The sequence below is a fragment of the Haliotis rufescens genome, unplaced genomic scaffold, assembly GCF_023055435.1.
Source record: "Haliotis rufescens isolate VD_foot unplaced genomic scaffold, xgHalRufe1.0.p SCAF_14, whole genome shotgun sequence".
Taxonomy (NCBI): domain Eukaryota; kingdom Metazoa; phylum Mollusca; class Gastropoda; order Lepetellida; family Haliotidae; genus Haliotis; species Haliotis rufescens.
Genome location: NW_025963824.1, coordinates 12,853,750 through 12,872,282, shown reverse-complemented (window position 1 = coordinate 12,872,282; position 18,533 = coordinate 12,853,750). Strand labels below are relative to the sequence as shown.

General features: G+C 40.0%; 1 protein-coding gene across 1 annotated transcript in view; it reads left to right on the top strand.

Moving 5' to 3' along the window:
• The first annotated feature begins 2,155 nt into the window (after positions 1-2,155).
• The window catches only part of LOC125371666, a 107,165-nt gene continuing 90,787 nt past the window's right edge, over positions 2,156-18,533 (top strand). The window contains exons 1-3 of the mRNA XM_048395421.1: positions 2,156-2,549; positions 2,641-3,489; positions 3,946-4,022. Coding sequence (XP_048251378.1) covers positions 2,180-2,549; positions 2,641-3,489; positions 3,946-4,022 — 1,296 coding nt within the window. The 5' untranslated portion in view covers positions 2,156-2,179. The remainder of the gene's footprint in view (positions 2,550-2,640; positions 3,490-3,945; positions 4,023-18,533) is intronic.

Here is an 18,533-nt window from a genome sequence, read left to right as displayed (position 1 = left end):
TTGCCGTGTTGGTAATGCTAACCCAATCAGACACCATGCCGCAGTTTAACACGAATACCCTTCTTAGACGTATTGGTCTGATTTCGACCCAACTTGTTTTTGTTTTATCCCTTTAATGCTTAGCGCCATGCAAGGTAGCAACAAGGACAATTTTTCAAACGTCTTGCGATATGTCTCGACCAGAGGATCGATCTACAGACCTTCCACCATCTGGTGGGTCGGTGGTCGTTTGTCCACTTCACAACGGAGGCGATCGCTGACGTAAAGAAGGACAGACATGTGTGAGTAGACAGCGTGACAGTGACTTGATGAAATCAAATATATTTTATTGAGGAATTTAATTCTAAACCTACACAGCTCACGATCATGGCGTCCTCTTGTAACCAATTAGAAGTATGTTTCGTTTGGCTTTAAATTAATATTGCTGTAGTTGCATCAGAATGGTGCAGATCCAGTGTCTTTTTCTTCCCGAACCTCTTGAAATGAGACACATACACCTACATGTACTCTGTGACATGTGGTCGATACCAATATGGAGATACGACAGAAGAAAATCGTTATCATCTCCCCTGAGAAACAGTAATTGTTGAATTAACAATAATCAATTCATTTAAAATTCTCCATGTGCACAGATTGGGAAGAAAGAGGGTGACAAACTGTTGTTCCTTTGTTTTCCTCTTCGTATCTTACATAAGAGTACTTGGCTTTGATGGAAGAATTGATTTGAATAGCTGGAACATTAGGCAATTACTTAACGGTTGTGTACGTGATTTGTGCTTTCTTACCAGTTAAAGAAGTTGCATTCAAGGCCTTCGCGGAGCGTTCAGAAAGTTTTAAGCTAGACATGTGAGGCACATTTTTAACGCATTCGTGACAGAAATTATGTCCGATGCAATTCCCATTTTAACTTGTGTCATGTGTTCACATGTATTTCGTGGATTGAGCAGTTGACTACCCTTTGATTGTTCTTCTGAGGGATGCCACAGGTTGGGCAGGATATGGCTATTCACGAGCGCCTTGCATCAGCAGTATTTAATACCGATTTGACGTAGTTGATGCATGTGCTATTACGGTTATGGTAGCACCTGTAGGAAGCCTGGATCAGAAAAAAATCCTCACCGCCCCATTTCTTCTCACAAGCTGTCATTTAATTGGGTGGAGTAGTCAAGATCCTCGATGGCGGAAGATGTTGATTCTTATGTCAGCTGCTTGTCTGTTGACGAATAATATGTTTATAGTCAGCAGTGAAAGAGACGGAACATGTCAGATTGTGGTTTTCAACACTGAAATGAAAATGAGTGATATCAGTGGTAGTTAGAGTTCCTGCAGGGCCCATCATAGTTAATCATACAATCAATCATCTGAAGAGTGTTTTATTTGTTAGTTCGTTGTAAAACGCTGCACTTATGTTCCAGATGTATGACGTCAGCCTGTGAATTCATCGACCCGGAACGAGACAACCTAGTGATTGATATTATGAGCAGCGAGCCATATCGTCGGAACCCGATACATTGAGTCGCCTATAGGCTGCTTGGAACCTCTTTTAATCAAGAAATTCCAACGGGGCTGATCTCCGCAGTCATATGTCCTCACACCTAAGCGTAAAATTTGGCTTAAACGAAACATGTTGCAATGGTTAGAGACATTTTGACGGGATTCCATCGAGTTCATTAAACAGCTACAATTTAAAGCATTTGATCCCAAGAATGTGTCTGAGGAATGGCACTGAACGTAGCTCACATTTTTATGAACAATTACGTAATTTGTTGCGTCGGATACCAGGGATTTTCTGCAAGCTCTTATTAAATTCGATCATCAGAGGTTTTAAACGGAGATGTTTAAGCCAAATAAAATACTTCATTGTAAATGATTAGAAATGTATTTACTATGGGGTAAATACGGTAACGAATGTGATTTGAAGAAGGCTGTGCACGTGAAAGCGGTGGCGTCACGTGCTTAAGGTGCAGAGGAGAGGGCAAGAAACACCACTCGAGGCCTTCGCGTCACACAGGCGAGCTGTTGTCTTCTTTGTTCGGAATGGATTCACCACAGCAGGAAAATCTTGACTCCGTTGAAGAACTACACATTCCTGGTCAACCTAACAAAGCACAGGATTCTGTTGAAGGACTTGCAGATAGATCTACAGCCTGTTGGGCAGTAGTCTCGGAGTTGGAAGGGGATGAGTTGGCTTCAAACTCGGATGAAGAGAGACGTTTCGAGAGAGCAGAAAGTAAGGCACAGCGCAGAAAGCGCCCTACTTCTTTCAATTCCCGTGGTAGAGGTTATAGTCCTTATCCTTCTGCAACTTTCCCCAATCCTAACAGCGAATTACCCAAACAGGCCCCTCAGGTTCAGCAGAACCAGCCCTTTCGTTTTCAACCCAGGAAAACACCACTTCCAAACCAACAATGCTACTTTTGCGGAGCCTTTGGGCACTGGAGAGCCACATGTCCCCTTGCAGCCGCCCAGAGGTCATCACAGTCAAGTAATTTCAACCCACCACAAGGACTTCAGCCTACAGAGGCCTGCAAAAAGCAGTGATTATTCAGGTAAATCAAAACCACTTTTGAGATATGACATATATATTTGAGTGGCTAATGCGTTACTATCTTGATTGAGATCGTATTACATATGTTTCAGGGGATCAGAACTCAAGCAGAAGTATTAAAAGAAAAACTAACATGGATTTGCCACAGGTCTCCCGTTCAATATCAGAACAGCCTAGTAGTAGGTCACAGCTTGATGTTTCACCCATAGACAAAGTCAAACCTGAAACCAGAGGTATTAGTACTGATTTTGTACCTGTACCTAGTTATCTTGACAGAACAGATACGTCAGCGAGTAAGCATAACATTAAGGAAAATCTTAAGAGGCACATCTCATTTTGGAAGGATATAGAAGCTCCAGAATTCATCATTAGAACTATTATGGAAGGTTACATCATCCCCTTTGTGGAGTCGCCTCCCTTGTCTATTAGTAAGAACAACGCTTCTGCTGTAAAACATAGCGACTTTGTCTCTGAGGCTATCCAGGATCTCCTGTTAAACAACTGTATTGTTGAAGTCGTAGACTTACCTCAGGTTGTAAATCCCCTATCAGTTTCTATTAATAGCTCTGGTAAGAAAAGGTTGATTTTAGACCTAAGAGTGGTAAACAAATATGTTTGGAAAGAAAAGATAGTCTTTGAGGATTACAAGATTGCTTTGGATTTCGTTAGACCTTGTGGATACATGTACAAGTTTGATCTTAAGTCTGGGTATCACCACATAGATATTCACCCTAGTCAACACACGTTTTTGGGCTTTTCTTGGTCAGTTAAAGGTGTACAGCGTTTTTATTGTTTCACAGTTTTACCTTTTGGTCTAACCTCGGCCCCTTATATATTTACTAAGTGTTTTAGGCCATTAGTTAGATACTGGAGAAAACATTCTGTAGATGTTGTAATTTACTTAGATGATGGATTTGGGTTTGCTTCGTCTGAAGCCTTAGGCAAGGAGCGATCTGGTTTTGTTAAATCTTCTTTGTGCAGAGCAGGCTTTGTTTGTAACGATCAGAAGTCAGTTTGGGAACCCACAAGACACCTTGAATGGCTCGGGCTGAATTGGAATCTTGATATAGGTGTGATATCTATTCCTTCTAGGAGATTAGATAATGTGAGAAACACATGCGCAGGAGTTTTGGCAGGTTTACCGCAATTCACAGCACGTAACCTGGCTAGTTTAACAGGACAAATTATCTCTCTTTCACCAGTTTATGGGGATGTCTGCAGACTTTTGACTAGACGCATGTATTCAGTAATACAAAGAGCTTCAAGTTGGGATAGAAAGCAAAGTCTAGTTGACCCCCTGTGTGTATTTGAACTTATATTCTGGAGAGATAATGTTTAAACTTTTAATAGCAGAAGATTTTATGAAACTTTTGCTCCTGTTTTGACCGTTTTCTCAGATGCTAGTTCCAAGGGCTGTGCTGCTTATATACAGAATTCTGACCGGATATTTCAGTGTTTATGGGACGAGGATCAAGTGGGCAAGAGTTCAACTTGGCGGGAGTTGAAAGCTGTTGAATTATCTTTGAACGTTTTCAGAGAGGTTCTGTCTAATCAGACTGTTAAGTGGTTCTCAGATAGCAAGGCTTGCTGTCAAATTGTTTCTTTTGGTAGTTTCAATTCATCCTTACAGGAGCTTGCTATGTCCGTGTTCACCGTGGTTAGGATGTATAACATCAGGATAAAGTTTAGCTGGATTCCACGTTCAGAGAACGACAGAGCAGATGCGTTAAGTAAATTTAAAGATGCTGATGACTGGATTGTTACTGATGCTGTCTTCAAGTTGCTAAACCAGAAGTGGGGTCCACATACTGTTGATAGATTTGCTAGTCATTATAATGCTAAGTTGTGTAGATTCAATTCCAGATCTTGGTGCCCTGGCACAGAAGCAGTAGATGCTTTTACACAGTCATGGCAATATGATAACAACTGGGTTGTCCCCCCTGTGCATTTGGTAACAAAGGCTGTTAGATATGCTCTTCAAAGTGAAGCTAGCATAACTTTAGTAGTGCCTAGGTGGCAATCAGCTGTGTTCTGGACTTCACTTTTTGATGACGGAAAGTTCAAACATTATATCGCTGATAGTTTGCAATTAAATGGAAGTATTGCATTTTCAAACGGCAGCAAGAAATCCTTGTTTGACAAATTCGATGGCTACGCATTAGCAGTTAGAATTATTCCATGAGATCAATGTTGTTGTTTCAGACATGTCCTCCTCCGGTATCTGGAAGCTGAAGAACAATTTAGTTCATACAGACCTTATTGATCTAGCAGGACATATGCCAGATTTAGTTCTCAAGTCTAAGGCCCCAGCGACAGTCTATAAGTATGAAAGATCTTATAATAGTTGGAAAAAATGGAGTTCAAAATTTAAGGAGATTACATGTTTGCCTGCTCATCCATTTCATGTTGCTTTGTATCTTACATCACTTGTTCAGGGAGGTAAGAAAGCTCCATCTGTCATGGAAGCTATTTACGGTATTAGTTGGGCGCACAAGCTTGCATGTCTGCCAGATCCTTGTAAACATGATTTGATTGTGAACATCAGAGAAGCGGCATTAAGAACGTGTAGTACTCCAGTCAAGAAAAAAGAACCTGTTACTTGTGACACGTTAAAGAAATTGGTTAGTATATCTGGGAAAACTCCCTCTCTACTTGATTTAAGGTTTTTAACAATGTCACTTTTATCTTTTGCTGGGTTTTTCAGATTTTCTGAAGTAGTGAATATCAGACGGTCAAACATTAAATTCAAGGATGGCTTCATGAGTATTTTTGTTGAGAACAGTAAAACTGACGTTTATAGGGATGGGCGTCATGTTTTGATCGCTGCTACAGGCTCAGATCTATGTCCAGTAAATATGCTAAACAGGTACCTGATTGCTGGAAATGTTGCTGAAACTTCCAATTAATATATTTTTCGTCAACTTTCCTTCTGTAAATCTGTACAAAAGTATGTACTTAAAGGTCAGAAACCTTTATCATATACCAGAGCGAGGGAAATCTTTATTGAGAAATTCAAACTAATTGGTGAAGATGTCAAAAAAGTGGGTCTTCACAGTTTTCGGTCAGGAGGGGCGACTGCTGCAGCTAACGCCGGAGTAACAGACAGACTGTTCAAGAGACACGGACGCTGGGCGTCAGATAAGGCCAAAGACGGTTATATCAAAGACAATGTTTCTGAACTGTTGAGTGTGTCATCAATGTTGGGATTGTAAATAAGTCGAAATAAATCTGCTGCATGGACCCGTTCTTTTAATTCGAGCAGCGGTAGGCATTACCCATGAGTGGAGTATGTTGTCATAGTAAATGTTTTATGTTCGGTTGAACATAGTGAATTAGAACATAAATGTATTTACTATGGGGTAAATACGGTAACGAATGTGATTTGAAGAAGGCTGTGCACGTGAAAGCGGTGGCGTCACGTGCTTAAGGTGCAGAGGAGAGGGCAAGAAACACCACTCGAGGCCTTCGCGTCACACAGGCGAGCTGTTGTCTTCTTTGTTTGTTAAAAATATACACATAAAGGTAATCAGATTTTTAGTGTAATGCTTGTCTGTGTTGGACGGCCTGTTATTGCAGTGTTGCCGAATGGCAGGTAAAACCGTATGGGAAAAATTGCCGCAGGGCATTGAGTGCTGTTTAGCACGGAGAAGGGTGTTGCTTTCTTTCAGTGAGTGATCCCACAGAGAGGTGATTCAGGAGTCCGGACATGGATTTGTATACACAAGAAGACCCACCGTCCAGATAAGTTATCTTTATATTTTCAAAAAGTTAATTTCGCAGTAATTTATAAAGTGTTCAAGCGCGATATTACAAGGATATTGCAGTATTTCGTAACGGTTTTATGTGCCAAAAATATTAAAATGTACGTTTTTGTTACAGAAAGAATACCTTAGAGAATATGGAGTGTCGGTGTTTGGAATGGAATATAACACGACAGTCGCGTGTCTACATGTATGATTTTGTAAATAAACCCGCTCGCCTGTTAACAGCGGTAGGCATTACCCATGAGTGGAGTATGTTGTCATAGTAAATGTTTTATGTTCGGTTGAACATAGTGAATTAGAACATAAGAAGTTTTAACTGATACCCCGTTGGGAATTATGGGTCAGAGTATGAACTAGAACGTGGGAACGTTATAACATTTCGGTAAAGGTGTTAAACTTGATTATCTTAATGTAATGTAACTTACAAGTGTCACGACTCGACTTTTTACATGCCTTCTTCAGTTGGCAGGGGTATTGCTTTTCGCATGGGGCAAGAAACACTTATGCTTTTATTGAAATTGTGTGAGTAGCGGGTGCTACCGGCATAGCAGGAAATGCTATCCTTTTCGGGAACACGTTGAGATATTGATCTGTGAGACGTTGAGATACTTGGCTGTGTTCCGAGACATCGATATCCTGCATGTTTGATAAGGCAAATGAATCTAGCAAAGTTGTTTGAACCCAACGTGAAGATGTTCCACAGGGCAGGATGTGTAAACTAGAACAAGCATTGAGGATAATAACACCTCCAATGGTTCTATTGAGTGCAATACTTGATTAATAAACTGATATCTCAGTAGGGCGATGTTACCATGAGAAGATCACTGAGAGCAGTGGTTATTATTGGAGACACAAGCACTTTCTATTTGTTTGGATGGTATTAGAAAAAGAAGGGAAAGATAAAGAATTCCATCAGCACAGAAGTAAATAGAATCATTATGGTTCAGTTAATGGCTAAACTCATATCGCACCAATTTTATCAAGAAATATTGAAGGGTCGGTGAGTTGTGGTCATGAAATAAACCCTCACCTGCCCCCTTATTTGAATCAGAGTCCAATTTGTTGTCATGGAAACCCGACAAAATCCTCGTTTACAAAAAATAAAAGGCACTACTGGATTCTGGGCAGATTTTGATCAATTATTGAAGGGTCTTTGTGTTATAGTCTGGAAAGTAACCCTGTCCTCTTTTCAATGCTCAATATGTTGTCATAGAAACAAATACAACATTCAAAAATTACTAAGCAAGATAAGGCTCCACCTCATGGCTGGGCTGATGTATGTGCAAAGTTTGATTAAGAAATATTGAATGTTGTTTTGAGTTATGCTCCGGAAACAAATCAAGTCATGACGAGGGACCTGATAACGTCAGCTTACCGTTATCTCTCCTACCAATCCTTTATCCTTTAGTTATTCTTTTTTAGGAACGCTACATACTTATTAACTGTCAAAGATAGGCTTAAGTAACTTTGACTCATCAGATTGCTTCCAACCGGATATAACTGGCTGGTCTTGGGAACAGACAGTCCCGTTACACGGTTTCCACAGAAACGTAGATTAAAAGATTTCTTCAAGGTGATATTAAAAGTCTCACCTCTTTCCGAACGGAAATAATAAATTGCTCACAAACATTCGCACACGTTTCCCAAGTCGAAACTGAATAATGAACAATTTGTAGCCGACGCAGTAATGTTGGCGTATCTGAGTTACCGCAAGCTTTTTAAGGTCACCCGTTGACTGTAGTAATATAAAACACCACCTTTTGACAATGGCGTCGCGACGTGGCAATTTGGGCTCATGTAGTGATAAAAGGCTTTCTGTTAGCCACATTTGGTATGAATAAGTCAGCTAGCTAGGTTGTAACTATTCAACAAGAATGCCCTTGAACTACATTTTAAAAGTCTCTGTCACTGTATTGTAACACTATCCCGTTGATTTCAAAGCTTATTTATAATAGGTTTATTTATGTACCGATCAACTCCAGTTGATACGAAACGATTAAGATAATATGACATTGCTTAACAGTGATCTTCTGGAACTTAATATGGTCAAGTACAACGCGACCTCCATACAACTCTTTAAGTGCTTCTACATAACGTCTGGATATATGTTTCAATTGATCACATTTTAAGACTGTTGGGAAATGTCTTCAACATTTAACCTACATGCTGTTTCACAATGCTGACATAGGATGGTTATAGAAATGAGTAATTACACCATTATTCGTCAGTTCTCGTATCCCTGGAAACCATTCACGGGGTATCTACTTTCTTTACATTCAGACCCAATTTTAATCCAGTCATGATTGGAACTAGAATGTGGGGTGTGGTAAACATGTCCCTCAGAAAGTCCAACGTGTCAGTATTTTACGGAAGGTATCAAACTTGAGTATCTTAATATAATGTGAGTAACTCGATCGTTTATAGGCCTTCATATGTCAGGAGAACTGCGCAGCTTTAGGCAGCAGTTATTCTAGTATGCAAACTGTGTAAGTGACGAGTGCAATATGAAACATACATGTAATTGTAAGGTTCTAAATATGTTTTCTCAACAGCTTCCAATCTGACGTCACCACCGATGTCATCGGAAAGTCAATAGGTTCATGCTTTTAACATAGTACAACTGTATCATAGTCGAACATTAACGACCTCGTAACACCCGGACTTGTACCCAAGTGCATTGAACACGCGTTCGCCACGAAAACTTCTTCCAGCCTCTATACGTCAATACAAATAATCCTTTACAACATCTTACGGTCAGACGGTCCTCAGGGAGACACGATCAGGAATCTCGAGTATGTAAGGACACTCTTTATTGTATTTCTATACAGTTTAACGTTGGCCGCCTCCTGCCCTACAAACATATTTTTTATCAACTCTCCTTCTGTTCTTTTATTTTATCCAAAAAAACACCTTATTCAAAGATATATTCTTTTTGTCAATAGCCTCTCAAGGGTGTTGATTAAAATTCGTCTTTTTAACCAATTCTTGTTATCAACAGTCTCCCCAGAATGCCCTTATATAGAAACGTTAGCTTCGTCGGACACTAACGTATCGCATGAAAACATCCTTCTCTGAGTGTCCTGTATGTATTCATGCAAGAGTTAATTGTGTTAACGTTAATGTCTTTTTGTCTCAAATTAATTGGAATAAATTCAGACCATGTTCCTGTGTTTATATATGATATTTGAAAATTATTTTCATACTTTCGATCAAATTGATTTGGAAGGGCTACACGTCGGTTATCATAACATACGGTGCATCTTACAGTACTAACAGGAAATTCAGACTTTGGTGAATTGTGATGTGATTTGCTTCTGGTTTGTAACAGGCTGTTGAACAACTGGGAATATAGAGGTGTGTGACTAATTGGCCGTGTAGCTAATGGGAGAAAACCGAAAATAACAGTGTCTCATTGATATGTTTCATGAAATACAAGTATGTGGTTATGAATCACAAGTGATGACACCAGGTCTCCCCGAAAAGGTGAGAGTAGCTCACCCTATTGGTGGCATCCATCACAAACACGCACAACTTGGAATTAGGAAAGTCCCCTGAACTGTATTCACTAATTCTTTCCACACTCAAAATTACTCCTTGATGATTATATTAATTATTTCGAACTTTCGGTCGTTATTGAAGAATATGACACAATCTCGTGATTGAAGACTTCATTACAACAAAGACTCTTCGATGATATGTCTCACCTTGATCCAATACCCAGCATTGGTACAAAGTATGTGAAACCATTTGGGGTGTCCACGGCATAACCGCTTATAGTGGAAATGTTTATAGTGCAATCCGAAAGTATTTTACACGTAAGTATGAAACACTCATGCACCATTTCCATAACGACTGACAAAATGTCTCTGAAGAATACATCCAAATGGAATCTACGATCAGCTGGTCGATGCTCATACTATCAACCTCTAGAGTACAAAGACCAACTGTTTCCAGGACATCTCGAGATAGCTATATATACGTTGGTTATGGCGCATGCATGGTATAGAAGGGACGGGTAATGGGGGTTGAGCCGGTAGGGATGTGGGGATGCTGAGAACCCAAGGGATGCACACTCGAAGACGCTGCTACATAGGGATAGCGTCAGATGGGGCGGTGGAGTCATACAAGATGCGGGGAGCGTGGCAGTCTCGAAGACGCTGGTACATAGGGATAGCGTCGGAAGGGGAAGTGGAATCATACAGGATGCGGGGAGCGTGGCACACTAGAAGACGCTGGTACATAGGGTAGCGTCGGAAGGGGCAGTGGAATCATACAGGATGCGGGGAGTGTTGCACACTAGAAGACGCTGGTACATAAGGATAGCGTCGGATGGGGCAGTGGAATCATTCAGGACGCGGGGAGCGTGGCACACTAGAAGACGCTGGTTCATAGTACACAGAGCCGAATTAGCCAACATAATCATGAACAATATTTTAAAGATATTTTAAAGATTGTCCAAGATAGAGTTTCTCTTCAAGAGTGAGATGAAACTAAACTAATTGAATTTCAGCTTTAGGCACAAATCCGGGGCCATTTTTCCGAGGTCGGCAAAGTGCCATATATCGATATGGCTCGTCGCATTCCATCTAGCTTGGCTTGTCCAGCAACCACGTAATCCGACTGTAGCTACATGTATATGTGTGGTACGCTCGTCACAACTTCACACAACTTTTCACCTTTCACACGACTCGTCTACTTCATCATCGGTGTCATGTGATGTAACCTGACTCAACAGTTACTCGCTATTTCTTTCGTTTCAGAATTACACGAGTGAGTTCTATTTCATATCACATGGCATCTAGTCTAACCACTGAAGAAACGGTGATCACATATTTGGTTCATAATCTGAGCAGTTAGTCAAAACCTTATTTTACCACACCCCAGATATTAAGGATATTTAAGCCACTGACAAATATCATATGTTGACAAATATCATATGTTGCCTCTTCTCTATTCCAGTGTTAATAATTCAAACTACTAGTAACATGGACTGCCTAGTGACTAAATCGTTCACTTATAGCATAGAAGTTCTATTCCATAAAGTGTTCCCAACAGGATATTACGTAATGTTGGATGTTACATTAAACACACATATGTTGTTCCCTTTCTGTACTTCTGTAATTTGTGTTTGACAATTAACATTTTCGGTCACTTTTGTGAAAGAAGTACGAGGCAAGTGATGCCAAATGTAAATTGAAACAGTATCTGAAAAATACAGCTAATGCTGTACATGTGCAAAATATCTTTTTGAAACTCCAATCCCACTTTGTCGTTTAGCTTAATCACGTGATATGTTTTTGTCCACGGATGCAATTGTTCTTACAAGGTGTGGGTAATTGAATACGTTCCTTCAGGCAGAAAAGAAAACTTTGTGTACGCGTACCCCATTATTTATCATCAATAACTGCGGATGTGACGCACATCACTTACGTAGCTATGTTTTGTCGCTATCTCCTAAACCCATCTTGGATGTTGGAAATGCACTGCTATTAATTGATGAAGTATTTTAATGTAGGTTTGCCCCAAATGGAAGTGGGACTACGTTATCTACGCTGCAGACGATGAAGGATCCGATCTCGTCGCTCTGTCGTATTTACAGTTAATCGAATTGGGCGATTTTTACAACCATTCGAAGTGACAGCATTGAGTCATAGAATCAAGTGCTCTCTTAAGGAACGAAATTCCAATAATCATAGTCAGACATCAGTGGAGTAAGAGAGTGACTGTGATTCCAGACCGAGATGTTAATGACGTCACATAGGTCCACGTTTTTGTACGAGCTTTAAGACTTTCCTTCCGCTGTTTTGTAGATGACATCAAATTGTGTTGTTCATAAGGTTATGAACGTCAGTTTCGCGGTCATGTGACCGGCTTCTATTCCAATGGAAAAGCAATATCTCGATGAAATTTCATATTAAAAAGTTATAAATAGATGACTCACATTTTCGGATTTAAACGGATTTAAAAAGGAAAATATTGATATTGTACACTTTAGATCAGTCATCCACGTATATCAGCTTAGTTCGTCGAGGTTTTGTTTACTGTAAATTAGATGGTCTTTTTGTGTGTAATTATAACTTTACCTGTCGCTTTTATGTATGAACACTCAAAAGGGCCACCTGATGTCAACAGCAAGAAATAGTCAATGCGTCGGAAGGAACGTGACCTTGTAAAGGTTTTATGGCACTGACCCTGGGAAATAACGGTGAGTTACATCTTTTCTACTTTGGATTATTGATCTTGATTATGGAAAATATACAATGCAAAGTTCCTCTGACTCATCTTTCAGTTGATACATTACTACTTAGGACACCAGTAATATATTTAACTGTACAATTTCCAGGGTTTTCGAGTATATACAGAAGGATTGAACATATATATATGACAGTTTACCCTCTCGGTAGTGACCACAGACCGAATCCACAGTTCAGAACTTGAAACGTACTACACGCTTTGATTTGCTGCACTGATACTAAATATTGTTTTTGTATCGATACAAATGTTTGTTAATATCTTCAGGACATGATGATAACATACATTTTATCGGTGATTGTGAAACGAGTGTCTACTGATTTTTTTCAGAAACGTGGTTTAATAGTATTCCAAGCCCGGCATGTTCTGTGTATGAATTCATGATAAGTATCACAGCACACATTTGATCAACGCTGCACTCAACACGAATACTGCACCAATCGTATTTTTGTGTTTTTGATAAATACCTATCAGAACGAAAGAAAATCAACAAGGTTGTTCTTTCTTTGCTTTCTGTCAGCAAGGCGGATACAGATTTCTTGGAAGGATATGACGTCATCCGTAGTATCATGACGTCACAGTATTCCAGACAAACTTCATGTCAGACGGAATTTATAAAAATCTATAAACATTTGGCTTGGCCCTGAGTTACAAATCACATTTACTCAAAACTCAAATACTCAATGCCATCAAAAATATCAAAATCTCTTACGCCCCTGAGCGTATACCAGTCACGTGATTTGAAGCTCAATGACTGTTAAATAAACCTATGTGCAGAGGTACAACTTATTAAACACCGAGAACATCACAATATAAAAAGGTAGCTGAAGGACGATTGCGACACATTCAAATTTTAATTTAGAAAACATTAAATGCAGCATGCTCCGGTGCCCTTTCCTAATTCAGAAATAATTTACTTTGTTCCTTCAAGAACGTGTTAACACCTCCAATTAGGCACTGTACTTCTACTTTTATGAATTTAAGAAGGTCAGAGCGGAAACTGAACATGTGATCTGCTTCTATTGATCGGTTACAACTTGTGTCAATGGGCTACATCAAAGATAGGCTGATTGAGAGATAGCTATCACAAACAGGTAACTTATCCTTAGATACAATCACTGGGGAACTGTAAAACAACAAGTGAAGCACACTGGCGTGGATTAATGAGACGTGTGATGTACACATGACGATTGTAGAAACAATTGGTTCTGTTATTATTGTTTTAGATTCAACAATATCATGGTGACCTTGAAGCCTTTAAATACAGCGCTGAGAAGAAAGCAGAACAGGCATAGTTTAGGAAGAGGTTTAGGAAGCGGCTGTCTGATCTGTTCTGTTGCGACTCCCCAAAATACTTGTTCTCGGTCAAATTGACCCCAGCGACAGCAAGTCAAATTGAGTGAAATTGGAACTGTTGTTGATATTGGGTAATTTGCCAGTGTGGTATTGGACACCGATTGGGTGGGTGGGTGTGAGAGAGGGTGGCTGTGAGTGAGTGAGTGAGATTGGTCTAACTCTGCTCTTAAAGTAATTCAAGCGTCAGTGAGTGAGTGAGGGAGGGAGAGGGGAGTGAGTGTTGGCAAATAGCCCGAAGTAGTCATGTTGACCCATCATGTGTAACCACCCAGCACGGGTATGATGCCGACCTAGAAACAATCACGGCGAACAAATGTTTCTAAGAATAATGGGCGGAACTCTACTAATCGAATTATGACGCCTACGTGAGTCGAATAGGTCACTCTGCGGTACAAAACTGCATTCGCTCACACACTGAATCGCTGATCTTTTCCCGGGACATTAAGACATATCTGGGAAATACTTTTAAAAAGACATTAATTGAAAGTTGAAACGTACATGAAGCACACGAGGATTTCTATTTAAATTCGAACTCGTGTTTACACCACGACAAGTTATCACTTTTAACGTTTGCGTATGCCATCATGGAATGTGGGCATTTAATATTGTTAGAAGTAATAAAAGCGCATAATTGAAGCTGAAAGACAGCAGTGTTCCACAGAATTGTCTTCATCTTCTAAAGACATTTAACGCCTATTTTCTTATATTCCCGTCTACAACAGTACTTACTTAAAGGTGAGATGATATCGAATTGGGTTTAGTAACGCGTTCAATATAATTTTATTCATGTATCATGCACGTGTGTGTGGCTGCTTGTAAAGGTCCGGACATTTCTCGTGTCGGTATTGCTAACCCAATGAGACACCATGCCGCAGTTTAACACGAATACCCTTCTTAGACGTATTAGTCTGATTTCGACCCAACTTGTTTTTGTTTTATCCCTTTAATGCTTGGCGCCCTGTAAGGTAGCAACAAGAACAATTTTTTCAAACCTCTTGCGGAATGATGACCAGAGGACCTTCCGCTTTCTGGTCGGTCGATGGTCGTTTGTCCACTTCACAACTGAGGCGATCGCTGACGTAAAGAAGGACAGACATGTGTGAGTAGACAGCGCGACAGTGACTTGATGAAATCAAATATATTTTATTGAGGAATTGATTCCAAACCTACACAGCTCACGATCATGGCGTCCTCTTGAAACCAATTAGAAGTATGTTTCCATTGGCGTTAAATTAATATTGCTGTAGTTGCATCAGAATGGTGCAGATCCCATGTCTTTTTATTCCCGAATCTCTTGAAATGAGACACATACACCTCCTCTGTGACATGTGGTCGATACCAATATGGAGATACGACAGAGAAAAACCGTTATCAAAGGACGAATGCACAACACATCTCCCCTGAGAAACAGTAATTGTTGAATTAACATTAATCAATTAATTGAAATTTCTCCATGTGCACAGATTGGGAAGAAAGAGGGCGACAAACTGTTGTTCCTTTGTTTTCCTCCGCACATCTTACTTAAGAGGACCCGGACTTTGATGGAAGAATTAATTTGATCAGCTGGAACATTAAGCAATTACTTAACGGTTGTGTACGTGATTCGTGTTTTTTTACCAGTTATAGAAGTTGCAATCAAGGCCTTGACGAAGCTTTCAGAAAGTTTTGTGCAAGACATGTGAGGCACATTGCCAAATTTGATGCATTCGTGACAGAAATTATGCCCGATGCAATTCCCTGTTTAAATTTTTTGTCGAGTGAGCAATTGACTTGCCATTGATTGTTCTTGTGAGGGATGCCACATGTTCGGCAGGAAATGGTTGCCTTTGATAACGATTCATAACCACATGCTTATGATATAGTGTGATTCGTAGGTAGGTATGTAGGTAGGTATCTTAAAAGATTGGGGGAATGTTTCTGTCTCTTTTATATGCAAGGATCATCGTGTACCAGTGACTGTACTATTTGACGTAGTTGATGCATGTGCTATTACGGTTTTTGTCACCTGCAGGAAGCCTGGATCAGAAGAAATCCCCACCGTTCCTCTTCTCACAAGCCGTCATTCAGTGGGGTGGAGTATTCAAGATCGGTGTCATGGTTCCCCGTTCCTCGATGGCGGGGGACGTTGATTCTAATGACAGTTACTTGTCTTGTGACGAATACTATGTATATATCGGCAGTGATAGAGACGGAACATGGCTGATTGAAGTTTACAACACTGAAATACACATGATGATATCAGTTGCAGATAGAGTTCCTGCATCGTTGTTAATCAGTCATCTGAACAGTGTTTTATTTGTTAGTTCGTTGTATAACACTGCTCTTCAGCCATGTTACAGATGTATGACGTCAGCCTGTGAAAACATCGAATCGGAACCAGATAGAACAGTGATTTATACTATGAGCAACGAACCATGCCGTCGGAACACGATACATTGAGTCGCTTATAGATTGCTGGGACATCTCAGTGATTGATATTATGAGAAACGAACAACGCTTTTTGGATTCAATACATTCAATCGGCTTTTGGCTGCTGGGACAACCCAGTGAATGATATTATGAGCAACGAACCATGCCGTCGGAACCCGATACATTGAGTCGCTTATAGGTTGCTGGGACAACCCAGTGATTGATATTATGAGAAACGAACAACGCTGTTGGGACCCGATACATTGAATCACCTATAGGTTGCAGGGGACCTCTTCTAATCAAGAATGCCCACGGGGCTGAGCTCCGTAGTCATATGTCGTCAGACCAAAGAGTACAATTTGGCTTAACCGAAACATGTTGCAATGGTTAGAGACATTTTGACGGGATTCCATCGAGTACATTAAAAATCTACAATTTAAACCATTAGATCCCAAGACTGTGTCTGAGGAATGGCACTGAACATAGATCACATATTTTTATGTCTTATGAAAACCTGATCAATTACGTAATTTGTTGCGTTGGATACCAGGGATTTTCTGCAAGCTCTTATTAAATTGGATCATCAGAGGTTTCAGACGTTATTTGTGAAGAGTCGAAACTCAAAGGGAAATGTTTAAGCTAATTAATATACTTCATTCTATATGATGAGAGGTAGTTTTAACTGATACCCCGTGGGAATTATGGGTTAGAGTATGAACTAGAACGTGGGGACGTTATAACATTTCGGGGAACTTGATTATCTTGATGTACAAGTGTCACGACTCGGCTTTTTACATGCCTTCTTCAGTTGGCAGTTGGCAGTTGGCAGGGGTATTGCTGTGCCGCACTGGGCAAGAAACACTTATGCTTTTATTGAAATTGTGTGAGTAGCGAGTCCTACCGGCATAGCAGGACATGCTACTCTTTTCGCTAACACGTTGAGATACTGGGCATATAGTTCATGTTTGATAAGGCAACTGTATCTAGCAAATATTTTTTAACCCAGCGTGAAGATGCTCCACTAGGCAGGATGTCTAAACTAGAACAGTGCAAGACTTAATATGCTGCTATCTCAGTGTGATTGTGTAACCATGAGAAGATCACTGAGAGCAGTGGTTATCATTGGAGACTCAAGGGCTTTCTATTTGTTTTGGATGGTATTGGAAAAAGTAGTGAAAGATAAAGAATTCCATCAGCACGGACGTAAATAAATTACGTTTTGTTCAGTTAATGTCTAAACTCATATCGCACTAATTTTATAAAGACATATTGACGGTCTTTGAGTTGTGGTCATGAAATAAACCCAATTTGTTGTCATGGAAACCGGAAAGAAATCCCAATTGACAAACAGTAAAAAGCACTTCTGAAATCTGGGCAAATTTTGATCAATTATTATCAATCTTTGTCCTCTTTTCAACATATGTTCAATATGTTGTCGTGGAAACATATACAACATTCAAAAGCTCCTAAGTAGGATAAGGCTCCACTTTATGACTGGGCTGATGTATGTGCAAAGTTTGATTAAGAAATATTGAATGTTGTTTTGAGTTATGCCCCGGAAAAAAAAACGTCGTGACGAGGGACCTGATAACGTCAGCTTACCGTTATCTCTCCTACCAATCCTTTACTTCAGGTATACTTTTTTTGGAATGCTACATACTTATTTACTGTCAAAGATAAGGCTAAAGTAACTTTGGCTTTTCAGATTGCTTCCAACCGGATATAACTGGCTGGTCTTGGGAACAGACAGTCCAGTTACAAAGTTTCCATGGCAACGTAGATAAAAATATTTCTTTAAGGTGATATTAAAAGTCTCACCTCTTTCCGATCGGAAAAAATAAATCGCTTACAAACTTTCGCACACGTTTCCTAAATGGAAATAGAATAATGAACAATTTGTAGCCGACGCAGTAATGTTGGCGCATCCGAGTTACCGTAAGCTTTTTAAGGTCATCCGTTGACTGTAGTAATATAAAACACCCACTTTTGACAATGGCGTTGCGACGTGGCAATTTGGGCTCATGTAGTGATAAAAGGCTTTCTGTGAACATTTGGTATGTCAGCTAGGTTGTAAATACTTAACAAGGATGCTCTTACACCAGAGTTTACAAGTCCCCGTCCCACTATTGTAACACTATCCCGTTGATTTCAAAGTTGTATTAATAATAGGTTAACTTACATGGCGATTATCTCCAAGCCTTGCA